The sequence below is a fragment of the Phycodurus eques genome, chromosome 20 (genome assembly GCF_024500275.1).
Source record: "Phycodurus eques isolate BA_2022a chromosome 20, UOR_Pequ_1.1, whole genome shotgun sequence".
NCBI classification, from domain to species: Eukaryota; Metazoa; Chordata; class Actinopteri; order Syngnathiformes; family Syngnathidae; genus Phycodurus; species Phycodurus eques.
The window spans coordinates 6,838,851-6,856,193 of NC_084544.1; the positions used below are offsets into that span (position 1 = coordinate 6,838,851).

Consider the following 17,343-nt stretch of genomic DNA (forward strand, 5'->3'; position numbering starts at 1 on the left):
CTTCTGCTGGTTTTTAGGGGGCAAATTGTTGCTAGAGTGGTCAAAAATCAACAAATGACCGAACAGATTGTAACTGTGCGCAGTCCTGCTGTCAGTGCGAGCAGAGTACGTCAGCTTTAAACTATGAAGCCGCTTTTTTTTTTTAGTACGATTCCACAATAAAAGTGGGATAACCATAGACCCAAGAGGAGTTCCACTTGTTTTAAGATCAAAGTTTAATCAAATTTATGACCTTACATTATTTTTCTGTGGCAAAAAATATTTTAAAATCTAATTCCATTGGCAGCAAACATTTAGTTTTCAAAAGCAGGGAAGTTTTGATCTTTAATCTAGCAGCACTACTATCCTTATTAATATCAAGGCAACGGAATCAGAGGTGAACAACAAATTCAGACTCCTTTCCTCTTTTCTCACTTGCATTGTCTTGCTGCATTAGCATACTTGGACGGCAGCTTTTGGCACGTTTGTAGAGGAAGGGTACTTGACATGCGGGAACATGCAAATGGGAGCCCCCATTAGCATGCGCTGTTCACGATGGGTAGACTGAAACAGCCGCGGAGACGCCGAACCGCTCAGCGAATGCGTCAAATTTGTCATCGCACCCTGGCGGAATGTTAACTACTGGATGTCTGAATAAAGCGGGAGAAGACTTGGCAAGAAAGAAAAGATTCTAAGTGTTGTTTTCCTTAACTCATTGGAACTGTATCTATGTCAACAAAAACAAATCCAAATTACACAATGGATGAGTTTAATTCATTCCGTGACAAAGCTCTGAATTTACTTGATTTGGCCCATTGAAATGAATTTAAATCCCATTACCCCATTTCAGGGCCGCCCAAAAAAACATTTTCATTGCACTTTTAATAAACAAAACCAGCACTGCAGCTCCTTGTGTGCGTTCTCATTTTGTATTTATCTTGACTCTTCGTCACAATAAACATCTAAAAGTGTATCGGCGACTTCGGCTCTCCTTGCCCACATGCCAGGGCATTACAGTAGTAAAACAACTACATTTCTTTCCCATTTCATTCGAGCGGGAACTCATCTGAAGCTTGCTCGAAACTCAAGATTTTGGCCCGCAACACAAAGCAAAAAAATTAAATAGCAAACAGCAGCTCGCACATTGGAAAAGTCATCACTTGGGCCACTAGGTAGGTACACTATACAAGGTACTATACATGTAATACAAGACAATCTCAAATCAAGGCAAAATGTTTTTTCTTTGTCTGCCAAGCTCTTTGTTCAGTTGGTGTAAGAGCATTTCACTTGCGTCAAATCGTTTTTCTGTATAAATTATATTACTGGTTATGAGTAAATTTAGCTTAAAACAAGAAATACCATAATGATATATGTGTAGGTAATACAAATACACTAGTTTTAAGAAACTGGTGGGGCTTTTGAGTCTAGCTAGTTTTCCCATTGTCATATTGCCAGATCATTTTGATTAAAACATTCCTCATTTCATTCAATTTTTCACACATATTTCTAAATCCTATTATTTGCAGTGCAAGTACATTTTGTGGAATAGCCTGCATAAAAATACTTGGAATTCAGATGTGACCAAGTTGTGCTGTCAGACTGCGAGGAACAATTTCACGGTCCCACTATGGGAGAGAAGACTGCTCATTTGACACTAAATCAAAGTGGAACAATTGCATTAGACAACAGAGAGGTTCCCAATCAGCAAACATAACGAAAGCAGCAGTTGGATAGACTTGTTTAAAAAAAAATAAAAAAAAAAAATAAAAAATATATATATATTTTTAAATATATATTTTTTTTAAAAAGGATGCTGTTCATTATTTGTCTCTGTTGGCTCCGGGGGCAAGACAGCAGATGTCTTTGTCCCCTTCCCAGTCTCAGCTTGGACCCTCTCCCTGAGCCACGTCATCTGGCTCCAGTGTCTCCACTTGCCGAGCTCCTCCTGCGTGCCGTGTCACTGTGGGGTAGACCAAAGCAGATGCCAGAATGAGACGAGACGTCGTGGGGAAAAACGTCAACGCATGCCAATACATGTGTCAAAGTGTTGAAATGTGTGTGCACTGATTTGATAGCACAAGATACCGTGGTGGGGAGAAAAATCTATTTGAAGCAGTGCCTGTGTTTTCCACTACCAAGTGGCAGCTTTTCAACGTTAGCCGAGACCAATTCTGAACAAACATAGCAGTTTGTGCATTCAATCAGCTTTAGAGTCACAGGTCACCATTTTAATCCCGCATACTCTGCTCGGAGAGAAAATGTTACCTTGAAAACAATTCTAGTACTGTCTGGTTTGTGTTGTTTCCATCACATCGAAAAACGACAGTTCAAGTCAGACTTGTGCCCAGGCCAAACTATCCTAATGTGAATCAGAACCAAATTATTCAACGTCCAACTCAATTTTTCATATTTGTACTCAAGTATTATCACTTCTACTACCCACATTTGAAAATAGGGCTGTACTTTCTATTCATTTGTTAACATGTGCTCATTACTTTTTCCAGCCTCCGCGGATGATAATGTAATTTAAAACAAAAAAAAAAAACAAAAGAAAGAGGCAAGGTCAACTGCAGTCTTGACTGAAATCTTTGGGGAGATAGGACAACAGCGACATGGAGGAATGTGAATCAATTTTTGATATCTTTGGGGAGATAAAATGGCACAGCAGAGACATGGAGGAATATGAACCAACTTGCGTTAACAACTGCAACATACAAAGAAGCTACTGGTTTCCTTGCAGTGGAAGAACGATACCAGTTGGCGGCGGTAATGTGCCAGTAAGGTGGTTTGCCAACTGCCAAGACACCACAGAACAAGAGGCACAAGGAAGGACAGTACATTAGGTACAGGCGTGTTTTGGGCTTGCGTTTTCTGTTTGCTGGTTATGTGGAGAGCCAATGTTACTGTGTTTTTATGCACTACTGTTGAGTGCAATTAGTCTTATTAAACTGGAACCACTGTATTTCATGTCAGCTACAAGAATAATTCGTGGTGAACCAGCAAAAAATCCTCAAGCTAATTCTATACGCCGCTCCCCCGTCTTTTTTTTATAGATACATTTACTTAACCCATACACTGCCATTGACTGCTTTAGAAGTCAAATATCCATGTTAACTGGGAAGTCTGGCAGTGAATGAGTTAATTATATCAGCAGGTTTTTTTTGTTAAGTACCTGGACTCAACCTGGAGTACAAAACAACACACTGGGAAAACTGTGTCAAAATTGTCAGGAAACGAAAAATTTGCACTTCATCTTTAATATGAAACTGGTTTTGCACAACCTTACTCACTATATCAAACAAAAAGTAGAATTTCACTTAGCAGAGTGCAGACACCAACTCGCCAAGGACATAATCCTATCACCACCAAATAAAAACACATCCTCCTTTGTGCAGGTAATGAAAGTCAAAAATAGCTTTCCTTGTTTTCACAGCTGTAGAAGTTGAAAACTGAAAACTGTTCTGTATAAATGGCACTGAAATGGAATTGGGGGAGGGCTGTATCAGACATAACGGAACAAATTAAAACTTTAAGTCAAGGTGCCACTGTATTCACTTCACGCCTTTTATAACCTTGAATGTAACGTCGTCAACAGTCTAGAGCAGCAGTATGGCTAGATTTGTGTGTGTACTGAAAGCTTGTGCTCTGCAGTTAAGTTGATTAAAGTGTGACCGAGACGTGCCACTCTCCAAACGTTCATTTAACTTTTCCCTGTCCTCTAGGCAGACAGTACATTGTGAGCAATTTCTCAGACACTGCTCTTCCTCCTCCTGCCACTGTTTCCATTCCGGGAATAGCCAGTCCCCTTTGCTGCCGTTTCCTCTCTGTCGCAGGGGGCCTCGAGCAACGGCAGCTCATTAGTCACTTTCCCTGAGACCGGGTTGACAATAGCGGGGCCCTCCCTCTCCCCCACAGCCGGTAGAGGCATAGGCAAGCGACGCCACACGTCAATTTGCACACTCGTCAAGACGCAGGGAGATCGTAAGCCACCCGAGCTTTGGAGACGCTGGGAACATAGTCAGCATGCTAGTAGTTACTTGTGTGGGGGCAATGAGCCCACTTAAGGACTTCACTGCTCATGGTGCCAGATCATTTTCTGCAGAAGAATGTCACAATCATGAAGCATCCCTCACAAAAGTAATCAAAATTAATGTTTCATGTCAAACTGTTCCCATCATAAAGCCTTTATTCACTGTACAGCAAAGTGGTTTTTTTTAATGCCAATACAATTTTCAAAGCAATGAAACCAACCCTTGACCGTCTTCAAGTAAAAAAGAACCACTATTCTAACCAGGTGGTGGACATCGAGCTCAAAAGCTGGCGCTACAAGGTGACGAAAAAGCTAAACCAAAAGAATTTTAGTTGCATTATACAGCTGTAAACTGCTTATGCTTGAATGACAGTCAACAATGTAATTTAAAAAAAATCTTGACAGTTTGAAACGTTAATTCACTTTCCATTATACCAGTCACTTTCCATTATACCATCTGGGGAAGTCTGACTTGACAACTAGTGTGTGAAAAGAGGTTAGGTGCTAGCGTGGCTGATTTAGAGCACCTTGTTGTCGCAGTATGGAAAAGCTCCCCGACAGCCCAGTGGGATATATACCAGCCACCGGAGTTGAGCGGGGCGTGGTTTCAGCGAACACACCCCAGTGATTGAGACGAGAGAGAAAGGCCCGATTTTTCAAAATTTGGAAACCTCTCTTTTACTTCCTTTGTTTATCATTAAAATATGGCAGGGTCGTTTACAACACTCTTCTGTGGTATCAATTTAAAAATGTTTTTCACTTAAAAAAATTCCTTGGGTGTACAAGTGTATTGATGTCACGTTTCGGCCGGTGAGGATATGAAAGGACTTCATGATGAGAGAAAGATGTTGGCAATAAACATGAGTGCCATTGCAGCATGATAGTTGTTCTTAAAGGAACGAAAGGAGGGTGGAGGACCAACCTGAGGGTCACGTGGCCTCCCTCCAGCAGTGTGGGTCTCCTGGCACTCAGTGAGGCCTAGAAGAGCCTGAGGGGAGTAAAGAGCCCAAATCAATACCCGGTCTACAGAGCACAAGGAGATACTTGTGAGATGGAGCTCATGCAACATGTCTACAAGAGAACATCTGCTCATGCAACTCAGTTATTGATAACTTTGTACAGGTGGAACATTTTTTAAAAATGGTACAAAACAGCTATTGACTTAGATTTGGCTTTGTTCATTTTAGCAAGAGTTGCATTAGCACTAGCCTGATGGTTGGTTAGTACACAGAACAATTATTTTAGTACATAAAATACACTATTAACTTAGATATTTTTTTCTTAACTTTTTGAGTCTTTTTGTCTAGGGTTGCTATTTTTAAAGCAAGTTTATGTCAAAGGAGAAAAAACACACTACCAAATTAAACATTTAGGGTTAGGTTACCTTTACAGTGGAGTTGTCTAGGTTAAAAGCCTCCTCTCCATTGCACTGCCATTAGTGTGTCATTCATGACAACGAAGCCTAGATCCTGAATGGTGGTTTGAATTCAGTTAATTTGCAGCGGCGATGAAAGCAATCGTCATTAACGATTAAAACGAGACCACAGGTAAGAGGATTGAAAAAGTCTTATACATACCCAGGGATTCAATGCTTTACAACTCTATACACATTAGGAAGCTATCCGGCTTATTTTAGCGGTCTTACCTCGGGGTCCTTTTTAAAAAGTATAGAAAGAGAGAGAGAGAATAAGTCGAGCTCTTTTGATAATCCATCAAGACATCATTTAGGAGGGTTAAAGTCTGCACATGTTAATGCAAAATTCATTTAAGATTTAAAATGCGCTTTTGAAAACAAAAAGGCAATTTCAGATTGGACTAGGACAGGAAACAAATCAAAGCAAGTTACGTTTCATAGAAAACCCACTAAGCTTTATTGACAAACTGCTGCAAAACATCTTTTGGACAGATTTAGTAACCTATTTAGGCAAGCGTACACATGTAGCATAATGCATTTTATGGAGAGGGTACAGAGTAAGTACAGTTAGGTTTTAAAATATATACAAGAGTTGGGATTGAGCTGCAGGATCCCTTCTCTAATGGAGAGAGACGACCCATGTGGAGATTTGTGTCCCAATCCTTTGTTTTCTTCTCATTTTGGGCATGCAGTTTATGCAGAATCAGATCACAAACATGAAGACCTGAACTGTTTGGTAGCATAACAGGAGGCCATTTTGTAAATGTTAGAATGTACTTTTTTTTCTTCTCCCCTTTACATGTAAACCAATACATGTAAACCAAATTGAGGATATGAGGACAGGCCATCTCAACAGTGTCTTATTAGGGCTATATTTCAAAACTCTAAAAAGGACAATGACAAATATTGCAGCCTAAATCTAAATGAAGAATAATGTTTTATAACTATTTAAAAACAAACCATCACAAAAATGACTTGATTTCAATTAACTTTAATCTTCACTTGATTTTAGATTTCTTTTTGTCTCTACATTACAGGTTTAAAAAGGTATTTTTATTGGACTATATTAACAGAATTTTGAAATGTAGCCTAAATGGGAATCTGCAACTGAACCATGACAGATTCTTTATTTAAAAAACACAATTAAATGTATTCTTTAAGACAGGTGCAGAATGAGCCAATAATTCAACTGGAAATTACTATTACAAAACAGTTATATATATATATATATATATATATAAAAAAAAAAAAAAAAAAAAAAACAATGCCAAAAAAAGCCAGAGGGCTGCGGGATGGTCAGAGAAAACTACAGGAAAATAACCAAACAAAAAGTAAAGGAAATAACGCTCTAGAAATTGCTTTGGTTGTGTATGGCGTGTGTATTAGGGGTATGTGGTGTATGGTAGAATCTAAAAAAAAAAAAAAAAGAAAAAGGAAAAAACAACCCCCCCCTTCAAGTCCCCAATGTTGTAAAAAGTCCAATTGATTTAGAATTATAAAAAAACAAAACAAAAACAAAAAACACAAAGGAACCAAAGCCAAAACGGACAATTACTTGTGTCGGGCTGCTTAAAGCGAGAGCTGCCGTTGTCGACAGGCGCTCGTCAGGGCAACCCTGTAAGGGGGAGGGCGGGTAAGCTTCAGTACTGTTGGTATGGGTGCTGCCTGTAGGCCGCCTTGGCGCCACCTCTGGCCGCAGGCGCGGCTTTGCCTGGAGCTGATCGCTGGGTGCCGTTCCAGTCATCTTGGGCTGAGGATGACACATGCATAGAGTTAAATACTTGTAAACCACACAACAGAGGGGTAAGGGAACATAGGATGCTAGAACATTTGAATTGGATTTTCATCCGATAGTAAAAACGAATAGAACAGAGGAAAACTACTAATAAAGTTTAAAAAAAGTCCATGACACCTTACCAAAATTTTCATATGACTCTGCAGCCTCTCCATGTCCATAGTCGTAATATTCTGCCTCTCTGATGGTCATACATAGAAAAATAGGAAGGAAAAAAAAATTAATTTAATAATAATAAACATCAAGTACCCGCTGAGTGAAATGTCTGGGGGATGCTACTTGGCTTCTGTGAGTGAGATCAAAGCTCCTGAAGAGCATTGCCAAACATCCAAGTGGCAACCAGGTTGGATTGGTGCAGAATGGCTCACAACAGATTTCAAGTGAAGGTGGCAGGTGAGAAGAGAAACGTGTGATTCACTCACGCCTGTGGCTGCTGGCTGTAATAGCTCTCGTATGACTCGTAGGTGTTGTCAGCGGCGTAGCTCTCGTCGTAGGCCTGGAGAGGGGGAGACAGTGAAGAAGAGGCTTGTCAACGGACTGAACAAAAATCCTCGATCAAACTCATGGAGAGCAGGCTATGAAAACACACTGAATGTTTCAAAGTTACTTACATAATCCTCATAGCTTTCTGCGACTGCGGCAGGAGTGTGCTGATGGGGCAGCATTCTCTGGGGTGGCCCGCCGGCGGGCGGCCTGGCACCACGAGGCGCCACAGCCCCCCTGGCAGCGGCAGCGGCCGGCCCTCCTCGGGCGGCGGGAACGCCCCTTCCTGCGCCTCTAGCTCCCCGAGCTGCGCCGCGAGGGGGCATACCCCTTCCCCTGGGAAATGTGCCAAGAGAACAGCCTCAGTGATGAAGTCCAACATTGTCCTTGTGACACTTCTGTGCCTCGCCTACACGTCCGTACCTGTGTGCTCCTGGGGGGCCGCCGCGTCCCCGAATTGGCATGCCGCCTCTTCCTCGGCCCCCGTGCTCCTGGCCTCCGTTCAGGTAGCCCATCTCCATGAACTGCTCTTGGCAGATATCATCAGTCACATCCTGCATGCAGAGCAGAAAATGAACATTCGTAACAAAGCAGAAACTCAATGGAATGAAACACCTGTCCAGATACCACCCAATTTTCTACTTTATTCATCCACAAAGGAAAATCGCTGTGCCCAAGTCTCCACAATGAAAACAAGGCACCGCAGGCATGCCAAATTACTAATAATGATAAAAGGCATTAAAAAAAAAAATTATAAATGGCATCGATACAAGTTTTTTGTGAAGTTAAATTGAGGAAATGTTGCGGCAAAACGAAGATACTGGATTCATAACATGCTTGAGCACACTCGACATCCAAAATCCAGATTGTTTGACAAATGTGAGCAATCCAACTTAAGTACTTAGGAATTAAGTGAAGTCCAATTCCTTGGATTTGGAACTGGATGTGTTGTAGGATGGCCGATCATTCGTTTAACGACCTCAAATAAGTCACCAAAAGACAAGAAAGGTGTTTGGAGAGGTGTTCAAGTGCCACCTACACAAAGGTTTCCTTGGCTTTGTCAAGCTTTCGTCCCTGTCCCTTGGGGAGTAACTTAAGAGAGCTGCTCTGTGACCTACTAATCAATCTTTTCATACTCCAGATCTGCGTCAGAATGGAGACTGAGCGCTGCTGATGTTGAAAAAGACAGAACACGCTAGAATATGAAAGGGCAGATGGCAGCTTTCAATTACCTAGACCATCTGGCTAAACGCATGAGCCATTGACCAATTGCGAAAGGATCTATGGCGATGTGTCGAGTCATCGCCGCGGCATCTCGCAGGCCAGCTGGGTGACAGGTCTTTACAGTTCTTAGATGAGCTCATTGAACTTAGAAACGTAGAAATTGTCAAATATGCAGCAATGGGTCACCAAAAGGACCCACAGACGTTTGAAAGAGAAAGCAAGGTTTTGCTTTTTGGGGGTGATTTCCACTAATCTATACATCAAAAGCCCCAGCATGGACCCGAGGACAAGTGTAGCCAATCCACTGAAGACGGTGGACCCACCATAGTCAAACATTGCCAAAGTGCTACGCTTTGGAGCTTACCCACATTTTGTGGGGAAAATAGGCTTCAAAAGGTCAAAGCTTAACTAGTTCAGTCCATTGTTCTTGATGGGTCAAGTTAAGTCCTCAGTGTGCTTTGCCCTTTTTGTTTGCGATGTACCGAAAGGTACCAGTGATGGCAAAGATGTAAAGTGATAAATCACAGAACTTACTGTTACGCATGATACTTAAATACACACACATTTATAATGACAAGCATGAATATGACCAGAGAAGCTTTCAACCTCTGAGTATTCCTTTAATGTGAGCAAGTTAATGTTAAAATATTGGCCGTACATTTAAGTTGTTTTAGATGGCTTGAGTTTGAAACGTTAAGACAATATTGAAATTTTTGTTATAGGATAAAATGCTTTGAAATTAGAACTTTTTAAGTCAAGACAGGATTTTGTTCAACCTTGGCGGCGCCGCTGTGCAAACAACCCCAAGGTACGAAAAAATGCATTAAACCATGACCTGAATCCAAATGACAGCCATAAAAACCTGACAAATTACAGTCATCTGGCAGCTTTTATTTTACACATCACGACAGTAACAACAAAGGGCTCTTCCTTCTTCAGAATGATCCAGCCCAATTAAAAATGTGAGGCCTTTCACAAACCCCCGAGTGGAGCATTATTAGCGAACACGTAGCATTCTGTGGAACCAGATGGGCCTAAGGTTAAAAAACAAATCCAAAGAGTGTAGGCAGCACAATGTGAACTTAAACTCACAGCTATCTGTACGTTAAACACCGCTAGAGGAGACATGAGAACAGAGACCTGAAGAACATCACGGACCGTTCATGCACCATCAGAGTCCCCATTAATCACACTGCCACCCTCAAGAGAGCGTTACCATGACGGAACGAGTGAGTTGTTATTTAACCTTCTAGTAAGTTACTTGCATTGTTCTATCAACATTTAAAGACACTTTAAACAGTATGTGGATTAGATTTTAATATTGTCATCATGCCAAGCTCTCTACTGCTTACAGCCTGGGATGATGAAAGACTGCAAATTCAAAGTGAATTGGGGGCACCAAGGTAGAGAACAACATGTCAATCTAAAAAAAGAATCCACGTCAGTGTGTGTCACATTTTCGACAACCATTCGTGCCAAAGAAGCTAATCAGACATGAGTGGTTTGGAGGGAAACAAGTCTACACATCAAAGTCCTTTTGACAAGCAACTCTTGCAGAAAAACTATAACTCACAGGAAACAGGAACTTCTTGACTTCCTCCATGGCGTGGGCCATACGCAGGTAGGCTTCGGGCAAGGGGGCGAAAACCTCGACAAACACATGCAACTCCATGGACAGGTGGGCATACTTTGGCTCACCGCCGATCCTCAACTCCTCCTCCTTCAAATAAAATAAAATAATTTGATCATTATGAGAGAATATATTCCTATCCTACTAAGAGCCAACCTTCATATTTGTTAGTCTGTTTTATTTGATTGAATTTCCATGGAAAGTTTCCAACTTTGAAAATCCCCCGTGTTCATACCTTAGCTTTGTCTCTCATGGAGCCCTTGCCCAGCACAGAGATCTTGGCCCCAGTCTCCTCCTGCAGACGTTTGATGGTGTTGCCTTGGGGTCCCAGGATCTTGCCCACAAAGTTGAACTGGAGAAGGACAAACAAAGCACAGAAAGATTTGACTGAGAACACAAAGGCCAATTTGGCGTGGCGGGAGGGCGAGGGTGCAATCACTGTCAAGGGTCTAGCTTATTGACACTCAGGGAGAGGTTGTGAGCCCGAGGCTTGTAATAGTCACAACAAAAATGTGCAAAATAGCTACCTCGCCCACACGTGAAATAGCTGACATGTATGGTTTTGGTTTTATTTCAGGTATTTTGTGAAGCCACCACAGAAAGGTACCTCTGAATGTAACATGTGCTCATCACCACAGAACTACAGTTGGAACTTACAGCGAGATATTGAGCAGACCAGGCCCCTTTGGAAGTCAAGTCTCTCTCTTACTGATCTATTTAGTCTACGAAGTGTAATCAAGGGTTGAGTATTTAGTTCAACAAACCAGTAAACCTCTCTTAATACTTTTAACAGTTAAGAATGTAAAATTTGAAAATAGAAGAAATTGCCTGTAAATGTAAAGGTTTTATAATGGAAGTTCTTTGAACAGACCTAATAACTTTGCATCAAGTGTTTTGAAAATAGAACAACTCAGAAGCCAGACAACATCAAGGGATAGATTGGGACCCGCTTTGGTCATTCCACTGTGCTTTTAAAATTAACATGCAAATGAAGGATTAACTTGCATAATTATTTTAGTACACATAGAATCCTCACATCTATTGCCCCCATAGCCTCATGACTTAAACCAACACAGCTGCGAGTCTTGTTGTAAATTACATTTATATGGCGAAGACGTTGACGCATTTAGTGAGTCCAAACAGAAGAGAACCCCAAACAGCGGGACAGAATGGAATTGAAGGTAGTGGAGAAGCAATGTTAGCATTATGATCCCTGAAGTGATATTTATAACACTACACTGCTATAATCATGACACTGAGTCTCAAGATCAAGGTTAAGACTAGTAATTTGAGACTCCGAGTAACCCTGTGGTTTTATGTAATTGAACCTCAACTGCAGCGGGATAAATTGAATCACAACAGGGAATAAAGATGAGGTAGATTTGTTGGGGGGACGGGCGGCAAGTTCACCTTGGGGTACTGTTTCACAGGTATGAGGACCCGTTCCTTGAGTTTGATGAACTTGTTCGTGAAAAGATCAAGGTATGTGTCTGGCTCCTTCTTCGACTCGCCCTTCTGGACCCTGTCGATTTCTGCAAAGGGGGAGGGATTTGGCTCAGTCAATGTGATCATGCAAAGAGGTACCGGATTCAAAGACATGTTTAAATTACCAATTAAGCACAGATTTTTTAAGACTCAAAATACCACAATTAAGAGAGTATTGCAATTGAGTCCCCGACATGAGAATGGGGGTCCCCAACCAGGGATGCAGAAATTTCCATTTCCCCCCCTCTTCATCCTATTTTAGGGCAGACTAACCTTGGAATGGTCACCAGTCAACCACATGGCGATTTTGAATGGGAACCAGGCCAGCTGGATGAAAGCCATCCAAGTGAAGAACTACACTGCCAACATCCCCATGTGTTTTTGAAGTCTTACTCATATTGAATAAGAATTGAGCCTTCTTTGAAAAAGTAATCTACAGCTATATTGCAATAAATCATTGTCAGAAGGCGTTTTTTCACATCTTCACTGGCAAGTACACCAAATTCAAAATGAGTTTAACGAGTGCAGGAGGGCGAGTTCAAGCAATTGAGCAACATTACAAGGATAGTTCATCTACCTCTCTCCCCGCTCACAGTCAAAAGCCTAAATGTACACAAACTAGTCCCAGAACAAGATATGTTCACTACTGGAATTTACAAGATGGTCACAAAAACTTAACATTACCACTACTTTATTTGCTTTGCGTTGATAATTTCAAATGTTTTATGACATGTATTCATTTGATGCAATTATGATTAAAACAGGAATCTAAAGTAGTCCATACTCACTGCGGTTGAATGGGGCTTAATTCAGGGAGTCCTGACGTCGACCCCCCCCCTCAAAAAAATTAATATTATTGAACACTATCTAAGAGTCAAGTATGTGTGCTTTTTTTTTAAACAATATTCTCTCTTTGTAAAGCCTGCCCAAAAACGGCAAGTTTTTTTTTTTTTTTTTTAAATCAGTCTTCGTTACCCATGTCACCCCGCCCCCCCCCCCCGTCTCTCCTGTCCATAAAACTCAGCGACGCCCATGGTAAGAGGCACACTATCCCAGTGCTTACGTTTTTTGTTCGTGTGTTTTACCATAAAAAATACTTTAGTAATGACGTTACTACGTTGACATAGGTTTGTTTTAGACCACGGTGCATTCCGACTTGCGTACAAAGTCGTAGCCGTAGTACGAACGGAACTTAGTCGTAAACCGAGGACCCCGTGTAGTGTGTGAACGCAATAATGCGTTCGAAATGTGTGGTATATTGTATTTTCACATTGGATGTGAAACACCTAAAAGACAATTGTTTATCACAAATAGTTGCTTTGATATAACATATCGACAGACTAAAGCTAATTACGAACATGCTAAGTTTGCTAATGAAGACAAAGAAAGTCTATGGCAGTTGTGTGTGTGGGGGAAGGGCTTATTGCCACTTGAGGACTACCGATTTGACTAACTCAAAGCCCCACACATTTGAGAGTTAAAAATTAAAGAATGTAGGAGATTAAATAGGAAAGCGGTCGACGACTAACGTTTTGTTTCAAGAAGAAAAAGACGGGGACGGCGCTTTGAACCTTGCTCCAGGAAGCGGGACGTGAAAAAAAGTTAAAAAAAACAGTGCATCTTAAATGGCCAACACTCGTAACAATATTCCACACAAATTAGACTAATTGATCTGTAATTTAAATTTAACTGGGCAAAAAGCGCCGGTGGTTTGCTTCCGCTTTGAGCCATAATGGAGTATTCCGTCCCAACAGTCGCCACATGGCGCTCGACGGCGTCGTCGTCAGCCGCCTTTCCTCTCGACAAAACTTCGAACAAACGCACGAAAAGGTCCGACAAAAAAAACACAATAATTCGTTTTACCTGCTTCTAAAAGTTTCATAGCGTGTGTGAAAGACGAGTCCAGGCTGTCCTTCTCCGCCAGCAGCTCGGGGAGATATTTGTTGTCGCCGTTCTCCATTTTGAGTTTGGAAAGAAGAGAGATGTGGGGGGGGGGGGGGGTTCACTTCGGGTGGAGTTAAAAGCTTATGGCGACTAAAAAAAAATCCCAACGGAGGTGGAAAAAGTAGTCCTGTTATGTAGCTACGGATTGACGCGTACAGAATTATCCTTTTAGCAAATGCTCTACGGTGGTTTCGAAGCCGGACGTGTCCGCTACTTTGTAGTCACCGTGGTTGATCCCGTCCCGATCCACTCAGCGACGCCGACTGGGTTGGAATGAGAGAAGAAGAGGAAGAAGAGCCGGGAAACAGAACTGCGAAGGGCGGATGTGACGTTGAAATTGCGTAACTATCTAGAGCAACGCCCCCTATGTTTAAACTGAAGCTGATTTTAGCTGCGTGCTACAGTCTAAAATGCTAAATACGCAATCGTGTAATGCAATGATTTTTAATATTAGTGTTTATCATCAACTACACTGACTTTAAAAACATCCTCCTATTTCCTGAGCTAGATAAAGTCCTTAGAATCATTCTCATGATTATGTAATAGTTGAATCATCTAAACGTGGTTACTGTAATTGAAAAGAACAATAATCAACATTTAATTTAGTTTACCATCTCGACTACCTATTGTTTGCCTAATACTAAGCACGCCTTTGACAGAGGTGGATAAAGTATTCACACAGTGTACTTAAGTAGAAGTACAGATACTTTTTTTGTTTTACAGAAAAACAAAAAAAGTCTGGAAAAAGTTGATGTAATGATTCCTCTGATACACAACTATATGTTGTGTATCAGAGGAATCATTACATCAACTTTTTCCAGACTTTTTTTGTTTTTGATACACAACTATATGTTGTGTATCAAAAACAAAGAGGAACTATATGTTTAGTTTTACAATCAGGTTATTTGTTATACAATCACAGCAAAACTTTCTTTGCCACAAACCTGTTACAGATACTCAGCTGAGTAAATTCTTAATGGTAAATATAGAAAGTATGTATACATTTATTTGAATTGTTATTTAAATTTAGTATTACTGTAATTACATGAGTAACAGGTTGCAAATCAATGCTGTTAGTTTTGCTCAAGAGTACACACTAGCTTTGTTAGCTGCTATGCTAGCTGGTCAAGAACAAACATATAATAAAAGAAGAAAAACTGATATTTTTTTCTGATACTAGGAGTAACATGGTTGCATTGGTTAGCGTGGCACAATACATTATGCCGGAACACATTGAAAATATAGTAAAATAGTCAAGAGAACTTAGCTTTGGTCTTCCAACTGTTAGAGCAATTAGCTTGATGTAATTTCTGCTGAGTAATGTAGCTCACTTTTTTCCCTCTTAGGCCTGAGTAAAGGTGTTGCATATAGGTCGAGAGACAACTTCAGAGAATAATTACTACTTTTTAAAAATGTGTCTTTGATAAAAAAAAAAATTAAACAATTACCAGGAAGACATTAATCAAATCATACTCCAAAAAGTTCAATTTAAATTAAAATGTTCTATTATATTTGACATTTAAGTTTGTCGACAAAGGGGAAAAAAGCAATTTTAGGGATTTCTCAAGAGCTACATACTTGGCATTTGAAATAATATTTAGGAATGACTTTTCCAACAGTAACAGTTACATTTTGTCGGCTAAAAAATAAAGACAAGTACAAATACCTGAAAAATCTACATAACATTACCTCCGACCACGGGATAATGCATGCTGCTGTACACTGGCCTACATGACGTTCTGGAAACGCTCCTGTATTTTCCATGCTTTGAACGTGTAGCTCTTTACTGGCCCTCAGTGGCAGTGCTGATCATTGCAGAGAATGTGCCACATAAAAAGCTCCAATTGGTTCCATCAGAGGACTCCCTTTTCCTCCCCGCTAATATCGATCCCACACACTTAGTGCAGAAGTGAAAAGAGCGAGGAGGGAACGTCAGGAGCGGACCTTTCGGGGATTGATTCCTCTGGTCTGGATGCTTGTAATGAACCTGTCATGCCATTGAGTGGAGCGCACGAGCGGGTCAGACGGTTAGACTTGACCTAATGCATACAGAGCGAGTCCAGGTCAGTGCTCGCAGAGTAGCAGCAGCAGTGAACAAACCGTAAAAAAACAGCAGGCCATTTGTCAGTACGCCGCCTGAGAGAGAACCATTACAATTAACCGCAAGGTGCATCCAGGCGTACATCTACTCGGAACAAATGAGCTTCAAAATGTGTTGGCGGCGAACACATACAGCAGGCCGGAGACCAGCTCGTGCTATCTATGATCTATCTATGACCATTACGCCGTTATTAGGACTGGGGCTCGCAAAGGGCGTCCTGACTCATCTTGTCATTGACAGAATGCCTCTTCTTCGCCTGTGAGCGGATTTCTGATGGGCTCATAAAAGGAAGAGTTACTCCTCTTGGCAAGTGGATGAGTTCCAATCCGTTAGTTGTGTGCCGTCCCTGCAAAGAAAAGCTCCACAGTTCGGGGTTAACAGGTGCAAGATGGAAGCTGGGAAACACGTAGAAGTTTCTGCTCCTCCGCATCGCCGCCAGTCATGCTCCAAAGAGTTCACAAAATGGCAATAGTACAGAATTACCTTTGAGACCTTGGAGTACAACTTCACAAAGTTTAGAAAACAGTGGGGCCTTGAGATACGAGTTTAGTACAGTCTGTAACCACGCTCATAATTTTAAACACACGTATCTCAATTCATCTTTCCCCCCTTGAAATAAATGCAAATGCCATTGATCCGTTTAAGAGTCCCCAAAAAGAACAAAAAAAAATTTTTTGAGAAGAAAAATATCATTCTATATTATACTTTGTGTCACTGATGGTGTAGTGATACACTCGCCTGATTTTGGTGCAGCCAGCGTGGGTTCAGTTCCCACTCAGTGACAGTGTGAATGTGAGTGCAAATGGTTGTTCGTGTCTATATGTGCCATGCGACTGACTGGCGACCAATTCAGGGTGTAGTCCACCTTTTGCCCAAAGTCAGCTGGGCTGATAGGCTCCAGCGCCCCGTGACCCTAACCAGGATAAGAGGTGTTGAAAATGGATGGATAGATTATATGTGTGTGTGTGTGTGTGTGCATTTACAGTATGTGTGCAGCATCAGAACATTTATGTCAAGTAAATGAGCGAGAGGTTGCACAGACTCTTCCTCCTCTAAAGATATTCACAGGTGATTTATCATGCACAGCCTCATTTATTGGGCCCAAATGAAAAGCCAATAAGGGTTAATATATACACACACACACACGCACACACACACACACACCTATATATTTTATGTATCCGCACATTATAGGTTTTTATAGTCGTGCTCACCTCAGGAGGCAGTTTGCATTCGACCACATCAGTAAGCGAAGTGT

At 41.3% G+C, this 17,343-nt stretch overlaps 1 protein-coding gene across 3 annotated transcripts; it reads right to left on the reverse strand.

Moving 5' to 3' along the window:
- Window positions 1-886: 886 nt before the first annotated feature.
- khdrbs1b (KH domain containing, RNA binding, signal transduction associated 1b) lies at window positions 887-14,272 on the reverse strand. Of its 3 annotated transcripts, XM_061664744.1 has the most exons (12): window positions 13,904-14,272; window positions 11,966-12,087; window positions 10,791-10,907; window positions 10,499-10,645; window positions 8,125-8,255; window positions 7,830-8,037; window positions 7,641-7,714; window positions 7,341-7,399; window positions 6,979-7,173; window positions 5,394-5,478; window positions 4,932-4,997; window positions 887-1,939 (listed from the first exon to the last, which is right to left on the reverse strand). In XM_061664744.1, the coding sequence occupies exons 1-9, from the start codon at window positions 13,998-14,000 to the stop codon at window positions 7,064-7,066; spliced, it is 1,065 nt and encodes a 354-aa protein (XP_061520728.1). In that variant the 5' UTR covers window positions 14,001-14,272; the 3' UTR covers window positions 887-1,939; window positions 4,932-4,997; window positions 5,394-5,478; window positions 6,979-7,063. The 3 variants fall into 3 exon arrangements, with proteins under 3 accessions (XP_061520728.1, XP_061520727.1, XP_061520726.1); XM_061664743.1 differs by lacking the exon at window positions 5,394-5,478; XM_061664742.1 differs by having other exon boundaries at window positions 5,394-7,173.
- Between the last annotated feature and the right edge of the window lie 3,071 nt (window positions 14,273-17,343).